The sequence below is a fragment of the Crinia signifera genome, chromosome 2 (assembly GCF_055691185.1).
Source record: "Crinia signifera chromosome 2, ASM5569118v1, whole genome shotgun sequence".
Taxonomy (NCBI): domain Eukaryota; kingdom Metazoa; phylum Chordata; class Amphibia; order Anura; family Myobatrachidae; genus Crinia; species Crinia signifera.
Window position 1 is genome coordinate 281,090,830 of NC_139218.1, and position 16,481 is coordinate 281,107,310.

General features: G+C 43.0%; 1 protein-coding gene across 13 annotated transcripts in view; it reads left to right on the top strand.

Moving 5' to 3' along the window:
• MCF2L (MCF.2 cell line derived transforming sequence like) overlaps nt 1–7,331 on the top strand; it is a 244,660-nt gene extending 237,329 nt beyond the window's left edge. For 12 of the 13 annotated variants that reach the window (XM_083168689.1, XM_083168692.1, XM_083168696.1 and 9 more), the window contains 2 exons: nt 1,683–1,786; nt 1,879–7,331. In XM_083168689.1, coding sequence (XP_083024815.1) covers nt 1,683–1,786; nt 1,879–1,973 — 199 coding nt within the window. In that variant the 3' untranslated portion in view covers nt 1,974–7,331. The remainder of the gene's footprint in view (nt 1–1,682; nt 1,787–1,878) is intronic. The other variant, XM_083168698.1, reaches the window with a different exon arrangement.
• Nucleotides 7,332–16,481: the final 9,150 nt, after the last annotated feature.

The following is a 16,481-nucleotide window of genomic DNA, read 5'->3' on the forward strand; positions in this document are numbered from 1 at the left end:
TACAATGTAGTTAAAATGTATTATACAAGGTTTTTCCCAGGCAAAGATTTTAAAGCAGATTGTGGTTTCAAGATGTGCTGTGCTCTTTTAAAGAAGTACAGATAAACAAGCAACACTGAAAACTGTAGGTGCAGTGGTCGGCCAAGGAGAAGAGTGCATCAGGTGAAAGACACATCATGCTTCCCTTCAATATCAGAAGATATCCAGCAGTGCCATCATCTCAGAACTGTCAGAAACCAGTGGGACCTACAGTTGGTAAACCCATCTCCTGTTAGTAGGACAAAAGCCATACAGCCGACATGAAAACAAGGCAGGGCGACTCAACTATGTATGAAAATATAGGAACTAGGGTGCAGGTGCTCTGGACTGATGGGTCAAAATGTTAAATATTTGATTGTAACAGAAGACAGTTTGTTCACTGCAGATAACAGTAAAGTATGGTGGAGTTTCCTTGCAAGTTTGGAAATGTATTTCAGCAAATGGAGTTGGCAATTAGGTGGGGATTAATGGTGTCCTCAATGCTGAGAAATACAGGCAGGCACTTATCCGTCAGGGAGACATCTGGTTCTTTTCAAATGTATTATGTTACAGGACTACAAGCCCAAACATATACAGCCAGTGTCATTAAGAACTATCTTCAGCATAAAGAAGAACAAGGAGTCACTGAAGTGATGATATGGCCCCCACAGGCCTTGATCTCAACATCATCAAGTGTATTACATGAAGAGACAGAAGGATTTCATCAGGCCTATATCCACAGAAGACCTGTGGTTAGTTCCCTGAGATGTTCAGAACAACCTCTCGGCCGAGTTCCTTCTACAATTGTGCAAGTGTACCTAGGAGAATCGATACTGGCAAAGCTCTCCTGCTCTTTCACTTTCAATTTTGTTAATTGATTAAAAATACAATAGTTAATACTTCATTTATTTTTTCCACGCCTGCCTAACACTTCTGCATAGTGTATGTTAATAGAGTTCTGAAAAGTGAAGGGTTTGTTTTCTTTTTTTTATTTGTATAATAAAACAAAATAATGACTTGAGGTGCCCATACACGTTGCGATAAGCAACATGCAATGTGACGCAATGCTTGCTCCCGCTGGCATTGCATCGCACAGTACAAAGAGGTATGTGCTGCACACGTCGCGTGCAAAGAGCATGCGTTGCGATCTGCCCGATAATGCGACGCATTGCACGCTGTTATCGCAACGTGTATGGGCACCTATAGATCTTACCTAGTTTATTTCAGTTTACAGTAACCATGAGTTTCTTGTCTGTTGCTGTCCAAATAGCTCATTTCTTATTGTGCTGAGGGTTGCATAAATATGGTTTGCCAAAGTTGGTGGCTCCAAGGATCTTGGGACATCCCTTATTGTGTATATCTTCAGTATGTGTTAGCTGCCTTCTCCAGACCCCACAACAGAGTCCCCATAACTATAGGAGCTGGAAGATGTGATGCTGTTGGTACTAATCTCTACACATAACATATGTTCTAGCAACAGTCGGTGTGCAGTTAGTCACTCCTGATGGACTTGCCCATATCTCCTGTTCAACCCATCCTCATTCACTTCATACTTATTGAGTAGGAATATGAAGGTAGATTACTTACTTTAGTCTGAGGCACGTATCAGTAAAAATAACAGGTATAAGCATTCCCCTGTTTATCCATAACTAAATTTGCTGCAGGTATGTGAAGAATCTGAGCACCAACAAAGAAGGATTAGTGCCTACTAGCAACCTGATGACGCTCACTGGGGCTTCCAAATCAGTGCATTCACTAAGCAGCTCTGGTAGGCCCTTCAGTAGTCTTGTTTGGTCACTGTGGATTAAGTTGTTTGAATGTATGGTGATAACCTCTTTGTTTTCTGTTGTCACCATTTAGAATCAGGGACTGCTTCCAGCACTTTAAGCACCTCATCGTCCTGCAGTGAAAGCTGCAATGCAAGCAGCACCAGCTTCTCTGACATCAAGGGCTGAGAGTCCACTCACTGTGCACAGAACAGGGATGTCCTGGATTTGTGAGCCCAGACTTCAGTCCCAGGGACAAGAGCAGAATAAAAAAAAGGAAAAGACAATGCTCTGGGGGAATAGATGATTTGCTATTCGCAAAATATTAGGCACCAAGTGCCTTTATATCTGTCTCCTGGCCCTGATCGATTGCATGCTCAGAAACCAAGCCAATGAAGAAAGGAGTCAAGGAGAGAACTTGTTCAATTATGTCTTGTGCCAGAGAGACCCATCTTCAAGCGCCACAACTACTTTATTTGAAGTTCAGTTTACAACTCTAAAAACCAGTGTTTACACGGTCAACATTTCACCCTTATTGTGGATCACATTATCTCCGCCGTAGGACATAAAGTATCTCCGTCTGATCTGCTGTAGTAATGGTGCCACTGTTTTGTCCTACGTTACCTTCCAATCGATATCTTTTACAGCTGTCCTTACTACTTTACAGCCAGGTGCAAATATGACACTGTAAAGACAACTCTTCCTTTTACACGTTTTTTTTTATTTTTTACGGTAGTCACAGACCAATTTGTGGAATTTATGCCTGTTGTCTATTTGTAAAAGTAAGTATTTGTTATCTTTTACAGTGGATGAGAGTTTGATACGAAAATATTTTTCCACCGGCTACTCCAGATAGCTGTAAGTGCACATTCCTGGGTCTGTAGGGACTTTTATTATACACGGCTAAAGGTTCTTATGGCTAAAACAGTATGGGGGAAGGTGTGGGCAAGTCCCATTGACGTCACCTATGCCTGCAGTGCCTAGGCTGGCTCACACTTCATGTACAGCATTTCTCCATAGACAGGATGCATAGATACCCAGTTTAGTGTTTTCTATTTGAAAGCACTGTGCCCATCTGGTATAGATGCCTCAGCATTACGTTGCGGATCACAAGTGTGTTGACTGTCAAAGCAGTCAAATACTTCCTCTCATCTGGGGGGTTGTTTACAGATTTTCAACTGCACAAACATCATTTTCCTTCCTTCATGTAAATTGCCTGCTATTGTCATGTTTCATGCACCGGTTTTTATGGCCTTGGTTTTTATAGAACACTTTATAACCATAGGAATATGTATTGGTGTTTCTATCACATTTCTTACATATAGTCCTGTATTGTTCACTGTGTACGTGGAACATCTGATGCTGCTCATGTACCAGCTACAGTCCTCTTCTTCTCAGCGCCTTATGCTGTAAGGTATATGATAACATTATTGGTCATAGTCTTTTCAATAGCATTGTTACATGCATATTTATTATTGGTCTTCTCTATTTCTCAGCTTTTCCAGGAAGATACAGATTTGTGTCATGTACCGGTAAACATTTTAGCTGGAACACTAAGTCAGATATAATGGCAACATTAGGGATGATGTGCCACTAACTGCTATACAACTGATGCATCCACAGAATCGTACATCAGGAGGTACCGGTTCTTATTTTTAATGAAATCAGATCCCTAATAGATCTTATTCTATCCAGTTAAGCCCCATATACACTAGCGGATATTGTTAAAGATATCGCTCAGAAAGGGGATTTTGAGCGATATGTCTTAAAATATCATCTAGTGTGTACTCTCGAAATCGTTATCTATGCACTGAGCATCTTTAACGACCCATACTGTCTGCTGAACATGCAGTTCAATTTGGCTACATAGCCATACGACCTGCATCGGGTCCCACTGACGTCACTGAACAATATCTTTAACAGATATAGTTCAGTGTGTAAGCTCAATATCGGCCACCCGTGGTTGATATTGTTAACTATATCGGCCGCAGCCAGGGTCACCTAGTGTGTATGGAGCTTTAGGGTCAAATAAATATATACAAAGTACAGTCATAGTCTGTATACCATTTGTTAGTATATTGTTAAGATGCCCATACACAGTACAATTTCTGGGTGCGATGAGTTGCGCGTTCTCATGCACATCTCATCACACAGCTCAAAAAGCGTATGCTGCACATACTTTGTGTTCTAGATTGCATCTCATTGCTCTGCAAAACATATGAAATGCGATCTAGTCCAAATTGCATACAATAAATGTACCGTATATGGGCACCTACATGACCATTATTTCAGAACAGCTGGACTACCTAATGATCTGGGTCACAGTTACTACATTGTGTGGTAGACAAGCTTATGCACCCCTGCATCAGCTCTTTGGGTTACAGTCAACGGGTATTTTAATAAATATTGTCTGAATATATATATATAATATATATATATATATATATATAGAGAGAGAGAGAGAGAGAAAGACAGAGAGAGACCAATGTACTTGTTTTCCCAAGTTTATACCTAAATACAAAGTAACGGCACTCTGACACTTTCAATCACATATTTGCATTAGTCAGTATCTGCCAAAATGTGTATGTTCCTCTCATTTGCAATTACTCTTTGTGCAATTTTTCTTTGTGTACACTGTATTAGCAGCCGCCACTACATGCACACCCTCATTGGGGTTTCTTTTGTTTCTGGTTCATCAGAATTCTAAAAATTGCTTTAGTGCCTCGGTACTTAAAAATGAACCTTCAGTAATGTGTCAGTTAATGGATTACAATGGATTTAGCTGGCGTTTGGGTCAGTACAGTACTGTGGGGCAAATTTATTAAGCTCGGTTAAGTGATAAAGTGGCTGATACTTTATCACCTGCCAATCAGCTCCTAACTGTCAAGTTACAGGCTTGGTTTAAAAATGACAGAAGCTGATTGGCCAGGATAAAGCACCAGCCACATTTATCACTTCACCAAGCTTAATAACTCTGCCCGTGTCACTTTCAAAGCACGGTTACCACTAATTGGTCATTTGAACTAGGGCTAAGTGAGCTATCTCCATTAATACAGGCAGCACATGGGGTATCCCAGACTCACTCATGTACAGGAATATGTAAGAAAGGCCCGTCACGTCCTCCCTCTTACTGCTTATTGCTTTGATACTTTAGTGGTCTACAGGGAGTGTGGCATTAAATAAAGAAACTGAAGATAAAGCAATTATGTAAACCTCTAAAATACAGCCCTTCCACCAGCTTACAAGGAGAACTCTGCTCGACTAGGAAGACTGGATTTACACTTAACTGATTTATGGGAATGTCTCAATAAGCAGGCAGGGTTAGATGGACTGATGTCAGACTTCTACTTAATATTTATGTAGGAGAATATGCATTTTTGTGTCCTTTATTTGTAAGTATAAATGGATGAACTTACTGGTGACTTATGCCTATATGTAGATTTGTACAGAAAAATTACTTCTATAGGGAAACAAAATCACAGAATAAATGCAATTTATTTCAATTATAAATACAAATCTAATTAAAGTATATATTTTTCCAAGACTGAGGTACTGACAGCTGTGTCAGGAGTACCAAGATTGTAGAGATGTCCTAACTCATGTCCACGATAATAATGAATCCACAAATTTTCAGTGTAGTCTGCCCAATGGGTACCAGAACCGAGTTCAAAACTCTGAAGTACCTATGGGGGGATTACATTTCCAGTGAAAGATTTGCCCAGCCAAATCTGTGCACCTGGATCTTGCACAAAAATGACCCCACCCAATAGGATAGCAAGTACTTTTGTGTGAATCAGCTAGACAAAGGTTGCAAGATGGGGCTGCTGTGGGCCACATGTACGCGCCCAGGCAACGGCAATTCGCAGACCATTCAGTTCTCTTTTTGTGTTTAAAAATGTCCTGAAGCATTTATAAAAGTTTTACAGTGCATAATAAGTATATCTTAGTGGAGGGTGGTCATAAAGACAATAGCTAGGGCCAAACTGTTGTTTTTTGTACAGTATATGGACTGTTTTTGTACAATATATGGAGCACACAAGAGAATTTATGGAACAGAATCAAGATTTAATTCTATAATAAAAGTTGGTAACAAGGAAGGATATTTTGCAGAACACACAGTACACAAAAAATAGCTACAAATACACATATACGTACACATATATACCTGTATAATACGCAGTCTCTATATGACCAATTCAATTGTTCCTATGGAGTTGCATTGTTTCAGAGATGCAGCCTGCTGTCAACTTTTCTGTTGATATTTTCTTTTCTGAATAACCATTCTGATTGGCTGCTGTGAGTGACACTGTTCTTACAATGTGAGTTGCCATATCAGTTGGCAAAAGGACTGCATAGTTGTAATCTGAGCATATTGATAAAAAGGAATATCCTAATCCATGCAACTACCTCAGTCTGTACTTGCAGATGTTCATGGAATGGTCACATGAGGAGCTGGTTTATTTATATTTTGTAGATATCATTTGAGGGGTTCTTCCTTTTTTATTTTGTGTAGGCATTTGGAACATATATGTATACATATACAGAAATGTTTGCTGCTTTCACGCTATACAAGCCCCTCTTTGCATGCCAGGTCCCATGAGACCTTTCTAGGGTTGGCCATCTTTTTTGCTGAAAATGTTTCTTAGAGACTGTGCTGATTCTATTGATATGGGACACTTGTATATCTGTGAGCAATTCTTTGACAGAAGAGGCAGACTCTGACAAATAATGAACACTCCTTCTGTTACATCAGGTGGCAGCCGTCCTTAAAGTGCCTGCTACTTATAGCTGGTAAATTTGATCTGTAACAAGATCAATATGAATTGGTGCCTAATATGTATGAAAAGTACAACACAAACATTGTGCTCAGTAAGATGCAGTTGTGCTCATACCAATCTGTAACTACAGTATATCATGCTTATCTGTTTAAGGTCAATCTTCCAGATTCCTTGGTACTCCATTTGTGACTATTTCACTGCCTTTAAATAACTGAAATAGAGAAACACAAATAGTATAGGATATTTTAAATATAACATATATGGGGGTAAAAAACGTACTAAAGCGTTCCGGAAAGATATGGTCAACAATTTCTCACTGAAGGATATAGTACATACACACTGGATGATATCATTAAGTGACAATGGGCCAGCTGCACTAAGCGTCAAAAGTGATCAAATGGAGTGTGATAACCAACCAACCGACCAACCAGCTCATGTCTGACATTTATTCAAACACAGTCTGTGACATGGCAGGTAGGAGCTGATTGGTTGGCTGTTTATCACTCTCCATTTTATCACTTTTGAAGCTTAGTGCATCTGGCCCATCATCAGGTATTCCCACTATAAATGCAGTCGTTGATAAAGTCAAGATTGAGCTGCATGTACAGAAGGGGGGGAGCAGGAGCGCATCATTTACAATACTTTGCGAACACACTGGACGATAGTTATTGTTCATATTGTTAATGATATGTTGTCTAGTGTGAATTAGGGGCAGATTTATTAAGCTTGGAGAAGAGATAAACTGGAGATAAAGCGGAGAAAAGGTAAAAGGAGATAAAGCACCAGCCAATCAACTCCCAACTGTCTTTTTCAAACACAGCTGATTGGCTGGTGCTTTATCTCCTTTTACCTTTTCTCCGCTTTATCTCCAGTTTATCTCTTCTCCAAGCTTAATAAATCTGCCCCTAAAGGCCCCCATACACTAGGGCGACTTGTCCTTAGGACAAGTCGCCCCCGACTTCCCCCTGAGCTTCCCCGGCTGCTTCCCGGGGGATCTTGATTAGATTGGCACTTGATGTGCCATTTTTTACATGTGATAAATCGTCTCGATTTATCACTTGTAAAAAACCCGGGGAGCAGGGGGGGGGGGGGGGGGCTACAGAGCAGGGCTGCTGGTGGGAGCAGGGGGGGCTGGGGACGCTGCGGGGGACACAGGCGGCATAGAGCCGGGCAGAGGGAGCCGGGAGCTGTCAGTGCTAGAAAAAAAAAAGCCTATACAATGGATGGGCAGCCTGTGATTGGCTGAGCGCTCTCTCAGCCAATTGCTGACTGGCTGAGATAGCGCTCAGCCAATCACAGGCCGCCCATTCATTGTATGGGCTTTTTTTTTAAATTCAGTACTGACAGCTCCCGGCTCCCCCTGCCCGGCTCTATACCGCCTGTGTCCCCCGCAGCGTCCCCAGCCCCCCCTGCTCCCTCCACCGCCGCGCCGCCCCACTAGGTCCCAAGTCGGGTGGTCGGACGTGCAGCAGGTCCGACCACCCGACGCAGATCCGATGCGCACGGGACCGCGCATCGGATCTGAGGGGACATCAAAACTAGCCGATTTTGGTCCGATTTCGGCCAGATCCGACTGATCTGGCCGAAATCTGACCAAAATCGGCTAGTATATGGGGGCCTTAAGTCTTTATTTTCAACTACAAAAAAGTAGTGTGTCTCCTATATTCCAGCCCCTGTAAGAAGGGTTAGATTATTGGAGTGGTAACAAAACGCTTTAGTTTTGATGTACATACAATTTATACTGTATATGTTATATTATACCCCACGCTACTCTGTGGTCTCCTATGTTTAAATCAGTCCTTAGAGGTGGCATGGTATCTTGGCAACCATCCATACACAGATAAGTGGGAAATCTGTATCGATGTGAGCACATCTACACTTTTATGAACACCACATTTGTATTCATTCACACTGCACAATAGGCTACTATTCCTTTTATCTTGTTTCAGCTAACACACACACATTGTGAGTACAGTGCATTTGTTCTTACTATTGCCTCTATTGCTCTGTTTATACTGGGTATTACTGTTGGCACCATCATAGCAGGAATTATATGAAAGGGAAATTGGGAATGTGAGAATCTGTTGGCGCTCATCATTTCTCTGTTTACTCATTGGAATTTGCACAGATGGGGCTTCTTTAGTACATTGTAAGTTATTTGTACATAATTTGTAAAATACTTGTCTTAAATAATATTGTGTAAACATTTGTACTAAAATAAAATGTTGCCATGGGTCTATGTTAATATTTGCCCAGGATTTGTACTTGTCACTGCACTTTACAGATATCATCTCGCCTGCTTATTTTTCTTCCGCTAATGTAAATTTTTGTGCAGAATGTTAATATTGTATGCATGAAGGTTTATCTCGGATACATTTCAGTGACACCTGCTGTATTCACTTGTATGTCTTTATAAAAAGAAAAAAAAATACAAGTTCAATTTAATGGGTTATGTTTTTGTTTTTTTTGGTAAATATATTATTGGTAAAACAATTGTGGTAGCTGATCTCTGCAAGGATACTACCTTTGTGGTATCTATGAGCAACATTCAAATAGGGGTCAGAGATGGACATGGTAAATGTCTGCCTCTCACCCTGAATAAAAGGGTAGGATTGTAAAGACTGATGTACTCAGTACCTATCCGCTGAAAGAGGACTGCACATCTGGCAGTTGGGAAAACACTTCAGCTTGGTGGACCCTGTGAAATGGTTCAGTCCATTAGCTAAAAAGAAACTTGCATGAGTGGACTGCAAAGCTTTCCCTCCTTCCTCCTCAGCTCAACTCCATGTGGGAGTTACAATATCGGAAGAGTGTTAATAAGAAATAGTTTTCAAAGTCCATTTTTATAAATATACTATGCCCCTCAGTATTTATATTTTTAGTGTATATTTCCTGGTTCAAGGGGAATAGATCTAAGGATTAAGACTGGATGGGGCAAACCCAATGAACTGAATCAGGCTCCAGAATCTTTAGCTAGCTCTGTAGAGGAACCAGCCTGGGTTAAGTCATTTGCACAATATAGCTGCAGCTATGAGAGAAGAATGGTCTAATGTTGCGTCTAATCAACATTTCAAACATGATACGTTAGTGCGGAGGTTCTCAAACTGTGGGTCCTGACCCCAAAGTGGATCCCGACCTTCTCAGCATGGGGTCAAGACTCCATGCTGCTGATCATCAGGCTGATGACTTTTCTAATCTCAGTCAGTGATTTGAGGAGTCTGAAAAATCTTTTTAATTGTCTGTTATTTTGTCTGCTTACTACACATGTGATGTGATGACCTTCTGCAGTAACTTGCTGGGGTCCTGTCATTGTTTGTTTTTTAAATTGAATAATTTTTATTGTTTTTTTCAATCATACAAACAACTAACAAGATCCCGACAGAGACACAAAAGACAAATGTCACATAATGATGAGCAATAATTTGCGTGTACACAGAATGGGATGTGAATATAGATAAATTAGACTTATCAGACAATGCTGACTCCCTTCACTATTAAGGATTTACAGTATTAGCCCAAATGCGCCATCCTGGCACATACACTAAGACCGAAATAATGGATTGTAATCACAGAGTAACATTGTAAGTAGTACTACAACACTGTAGGTGAGAAGTACATCGGAAAATTAGTCAACTGTCGGGAGCACTAAGCCCACTAAATCTAATAAAATAATCCCCCCAAAAACCCAAATCAACCCTCCCATAAAACCCCCACCCTGTACAACCCACCCCCAACTGAGGTGTACCTGGATCCCATTTGCTACCCTTCTACTTCCTAAACTATGCTAAACTTACCAAACTCCCACCTCCACCATCAGGATATTATAGCAAGGATGTACCGAGGGCATGGACTTAGACCACTGGTATATACGGATCGAAATCGATCTCTCCCGTAATTATAACCACTGTTCTCACATGCAATATATACAAAATATAATATAGAAACACATATTGGAGAATAAGAATATTTGCGGCACAAGGGTAAATAGAATATACAATATGGTTTAAAATAATACCATATTAACCATATATAAAGAAACTTGCACATATAAAATTTGGTAATGTAGTGATATTACACCACACATCATATTGTAAAAATAAAAACAGAATAAAGCGAAAACAGTGTAAATAAGAAAAATAATAAAGTCCAAAGCAGGGCATGAAAGGCATCTTAAACTACTATATGATTAGAGCCACTAATCCGGCCAAGACTCCAGTTCCTGAAATGACAGAGATAAGCAAATGACAGCCCAGTTCATTTGGAAATAATCAGGAGAGCATCCATGATATATTATCCAATATTGTAAGCCCCACATAGCTAGCACCAGAGGCCGATGAAGTACATATAGATGTACTATATCAGGAGTAAGGTAATCCCCGTGAAGAATATAGATGAAGGGAACCAAGGAGTCTCAAAACCAAGGAGATCCATTGTGGAGAGACCATCCGAGGTGTATGCATATACAGGCGCTGCAGGGGTCACAGGAGCATGGCACTTAGAGCAATAAGCTCATCAGGAACAAGGGGAGCAAAGGAATCAGCAAGCCTATAATTAAGCCGGTCAGTGGAGGCATATATAGCCAGCAGAGTATGTTGGACAGATGCTTCCATAATTACAGGATGAACAGTAAGAGGATATTTGTCTGGGACATGGGATGTGGAAAGGGTTATCTCCTGGACAACAGCAATGCTGTCAGCAAGTCTGTCAGCCGGGCCAGATATAGCCTTGAGAATTTGTTGTTCTTCCATCACTACGCCCGCAGTGTACACAGCCACATTATCAAGTTGAATAAGAGTAGGCAGGCTGCTGGGTACTTGTTTCCTAGCACGGCCACAATCTTATGGATCGTGTACCTTTAAGTTAAGGTACACGATCCACACGATGGACCCGATTTCCTTTGAAATCAGGTCCATTTGGCCGGCTAGGACAAAATATCGGGGGCATCGCGTCGGTCGGGACCGTTAACAATGGTCCCGACGCGACCGACGCGATGCCCGCGATTTCCCCATAGGCTTCAATGTAAAAAAATATTTTAACATTGAAATCGTGTCGGGAAAGGTAAAATATCGGGGGCATCGCGTCGGTCGGGACCATTAACAATGGTCACGACGCGATGCCCCCGATTTTTCCATCGGGTTCAATGTTAAAATATTTTTTGACATTGAAATAGTGAAAAAATGTGAAAAATGTGAAATGGGCCAATATGACCCATTTCACATTATAGATGTCCCCGTCGTCACCCCACGATAGACGCCAACCCGAAGCGTGGCGAGCGCAGCGAGCCCGCGAGGGGCGGCGGTGCGCGTCCTCCGACCTTTTCATTCCCCTACTATCCACGTCGGCGTGGAGTTGAGAATAGAATAGTGTGGCGAGCGCAGCGAGCCACCGAGCCCGAAGCGTGGCGAGCGCACGCGTATAACTTCACAGGTATACGCGTCCCCTCGCGGGGCTCGCCACGCTTCGGGCTCGCTGCGCTCGCCACACTATTCTATTCTCAACTCCACGCCGACGTGGATAGTAGGGGAATGAAAAGGTCGGAGGACGCGCACCGCCGCCCCTCGCGGGCTCGCTGCGCTCGCCACGCTTCGGGTTGGCGTCTATCGTGGGGTGCGGTGTACGCCGTTAAATTTGGGGGGGTTGGGAATATTTTTACATTGAATAAAATGTAAAATCGGGTCCCAGGGACCCGATTTACATTTCATTAAAAAAAAAATCGGGTCCAAAATCGGTCGGTCGCATCGATCGCATCGCATGCGACCAAATCGCATGCGATGCGATCGACCCGATTTTTCCGACACGACCACCCCGATGTAAATCGGTGTGGCCGTGCTAGGAAACAAGTACCGGCTGCTGTAAAGGAATCTTAATAGATTAAAGTATGGTGATGACTAGCACAACACGAAACATTCAGAGAAGGTTGCAGCAGCAGGACAGCTGGCTGTAGTCTCACCCAGGCGCAGCCAGATGGTGTGTAGCAGATATTATACGGAGCCTGCAGATTCCAGAAGGCACCTGCCGAGCCCAGCCCAGGAACAACACATGGAACTCAGCACTCGCAGGAGTAGGTCAGCACAGGAGCCAGGCTGGCAAGATGGGGCCGGCATCTCCGTGCAGCCAAGCAGCGCGCCTCAGGAGAGACGACTCCCGCTCTCCACCGCCAATCCTCCGGAGCCGCCAGAAGATCCAAAATGGCGCCCGCACACGGAGAGGACACACAAACCTCAGAAGGCAGCCAGTCTGATCTCCGTGCTCCACAGAGGGGAATCCTGGGTCCCGGGGCAGGATGTGAATAAAGGATTGTGTCAGAGCTCTCACTCCCCGCACCGGCTCACATTGCCGGCCAAGCCAGGCCCCCCCCCCCCCCCCAGTTCTGTCATTATTGCTTTCCGTATAACAGTTCTTATAAGGATTTTAGGTCTAAAGGCCCCTAGTACAAGGAATAGAATCGATACTCCACCGACTCGCCGGCTGCTGCCGGGCGGCAGGATTGCACACGATACTTTGTATGCAGTCCTTTCACATACGATGCATCGTATGCGATACTATTCATGTCTAAGGGCTGTGATAAATATTTATGGCAGCTATGACGATCTGCGACTCTGATCCGAGGTGCACTGGAACACACACTACCTCAATCCAGGAGCTTGTAATAGGATGAGAAGTGTATACCTGAAAGTACACATCATCTGGTAAATCCTGACGTGAAGACTTTTCTGTCAGTGTTACAAATTCAGTCTCCATGTGGTCATCCTTTGGAACAATGATTTTTAAATCTGGATTTAACAGCTCCTACATTTGAACCTTAAGGAAAAGTGGATCTTGCATGGATCAATTGGAAATAGTTTTTCTCATGCCCATTATGTCCATCAAGAGTTTGAGAATTAGGAGCTTTATTATTTATTAACAGTTTCTTATATAGCGCATTCCCCAGCGCTTTTACAGAGAATATTGGAACATTCACACCAGTCCCTGCCCCAGTGGAGCTTACAATCTATATTCCCTACCACATATACAGGCACACAGACATTCTAGGGTTACTTTTGTTAGGAGTTAATTAACCCAGTATACTTTTGGATTGTGGGAGGAAACCGGTGTAAACCCACGCAAACATGGGGATAATATACAAACTCCGCACAGTTTAGGCCATGGTGGAAATCAATGTCATGACCTCAGTGCTGTGAGGCAGTAATGCTAACCATTACACCATCCAGTAAATCTCCATATCTAATTACCCATAAAGACAGGCAATGTTTTGTACAGGGCCCTCATTTCAGCCTAAAGTTGCACAGGTTGAGTATCCCTTATCAAAAATATCCCTCATTCATAGTTTCCAAAATGTAATTTTTTTTGTTGTTGTTGCTAAAAGCACTACTGGAACATCTGTAATTGGCACTACTGAGGATATGATCTGTAACTGGCACTACTGAGGATATGATCTGTAACTGGCACTACTGAGGATATGATCTGTAACTGACACTAAATATGTGCCAGGTTGAGTATCCCCTATCCGAAATGCTCGGGACCACGAGCATTCCGGATAGGGGAATATTCCGGTTTTTGGAATAAATTGTTTTAGCCATACTTACCTGACCCCTGATGGTGTCCGGTGGTCCCTCGGCGTCAACGCAGTCCCCGGGCGTCCACAGCAGGCCTCCGGCATCTTCTCCGGGTCTCCAGCGGTCCCAGGAATGCATTGCGCACACTCGCGCAATGCATTCCTGGGACCGTTGGAGACCCTGGAGAAGATGCCGGAGGCCTGCTGTGGACGCCCTGGGACTTGGTAAGTATGAAAAGAGGGTTAGGGGGGGTAAAAAAAAAATAAAAAAAATTGAATGATTCCAAAAACCACGGTTTTTGGAATAATTCGGATAAGAGATATACGGATACGGGATACTCAACCTGTATGTGCAAGAAAATGATTGCTTGGTATTTAAATTCAGTGCCTGATATAGGACACTAACTTTGTTTCATGTTTTGAAACCTTGTTTCATTCACAAATAAAATATATTTGTGTGTATTTCATGTGTTTAAACAACATAAGTGCAAGATACATGCCTAACCCTCAGAAATATTAATGCTATTAATTTTCCACAACTTTCCACCTCCTTGCAACAACAGCTCTCACTAATTTCTACATTTACCTCTCCTGACTCTGCTGTTTCCCACCTCTACCAGACTCTTGAAACAGCCCTTGATGAAGTGGCTCCAGCTACCCATTACACCCCACGTAGGCTTAGATGCCAGCCGTGGCACTCAAAACAACAAGACAACTACGAAATCAGTCACGTAAAGTATAACGCCAGTAGAATAAATCTCGTAGTATGACTGATTTCCTTTCCTATAAGACTAGCTACCACTCCTACTGCAATGCTTTGGACACTGCCAAACAAACATACTACCAATTTCTCATCTCTTCTCATGCCACCAACCCTAAGGAACTTTTTAACACATTTAGTCTCTTCAGTACCCTCCCCCACCGGTTACCATTAGTGCACAAGAACTTGCCTCCTACTTTAAGGACAAGATTGATAACATCCGAGATGAAATGGTATGCTCCACATCCTCTAACCCTCTTTGTTCCCCACCTGAACCCTATGGCACTTTCTCTCCATTTGAGCCCAAAAATGAAAAGGAAGTATCCACACTCTTCTTATCCTCCTACTCTACTACCGCACCTCTTGATCCTATACCTGCAAAAGTCATTAAAAATCTATCTCCTGTGCTTATTCCAACCTTAACTAAAATCTGCAATCTCTCTCTTGCTACTGATACTTTTCCTTCTCTGCTCAAACATGCAGTGATTACTCCCATTCTGAAAAAAACACAATTTTGACCCTAACTCTCTAACTATAGTCCTATCGCTCAGCTCCCATGCCTCTCCACTCTACTGGAGAGACTTGTCTACTCTCGCCTCACAAACTTTCTTAACTCTCACACCCTATTAGACCCGCTTTAGTCAGGCTTTCGCTCTCAACACTCCACTGGGACAGCACTGACCTAAAGTTGTGAATGATCTGGTAACTGCTATGTCTAAAGGCCATTACTCACTACTTATTCTTCTAGATCTTTCTGCTGCGTTTGACACTGTGGATCACACTCATCTCTTACAAACACTGCACTCCCTAGGTATTAATGATACAGCCCTTTCCTGGTCCACATCTTACCTATCTGAACGCTCTTTCAGTGTTCGCTTCTCTGACTCTACTTCCTCTTCACTACCTCTGTCAGTTGGAGTTCCGCAAGGCTCAGTCTTAGGTCCTCTGCTTTTCTCAATCTATACTTCCTCTGTTGGCAAACTAATCAGCTCTTTTGGATTTCAGTATCACTTATATGCGGATGATACGCAAATCTATCTATCAACCCCAGAGTTGTCACCAATGGTTTTGGGCCGAGTCTCTGAATGTCTCTCTGCCATCTCATCTTGGATGTCTTCTCGCCAACTGAATCTCAATATTTTTCCAAAACGGAATTACTTATATTCCCACCAACTAAGAACAGTTGACTTCCGGTTCCGCCCTGGTATGAAGCGGTAGCAGGAGAGGAGAGCTCTGCTGCCAGGCTGCCCAGAACACCGCATCACGGCACATTAGCCTCCCAACAGACCGCTCGCCACCCCCCCTACCTCCACCAGGAACCCAGCGCTGCATGAAACGCTACTATAGCGTCATGCCAAGCACCGCCAGCAAACAGAGGAAGGAGAGAGAGCTCCGGACCCCTGCATCCAAGATGGCGCCGGACGCCACTTCTCGCAGCGCGGCTCCACAATCACCGCAGCAAACTCCCCAACATGATGCCCCATCGATGCCAGCTGCTCATCACACGCCAGACTGGGTCACAAATAGTGAGTACTCTCCCCCAGATCAACCGCTGCCACCCTCCAGCGCGCCAGTCACATATGGTGACATGGTCGCCGCCATAA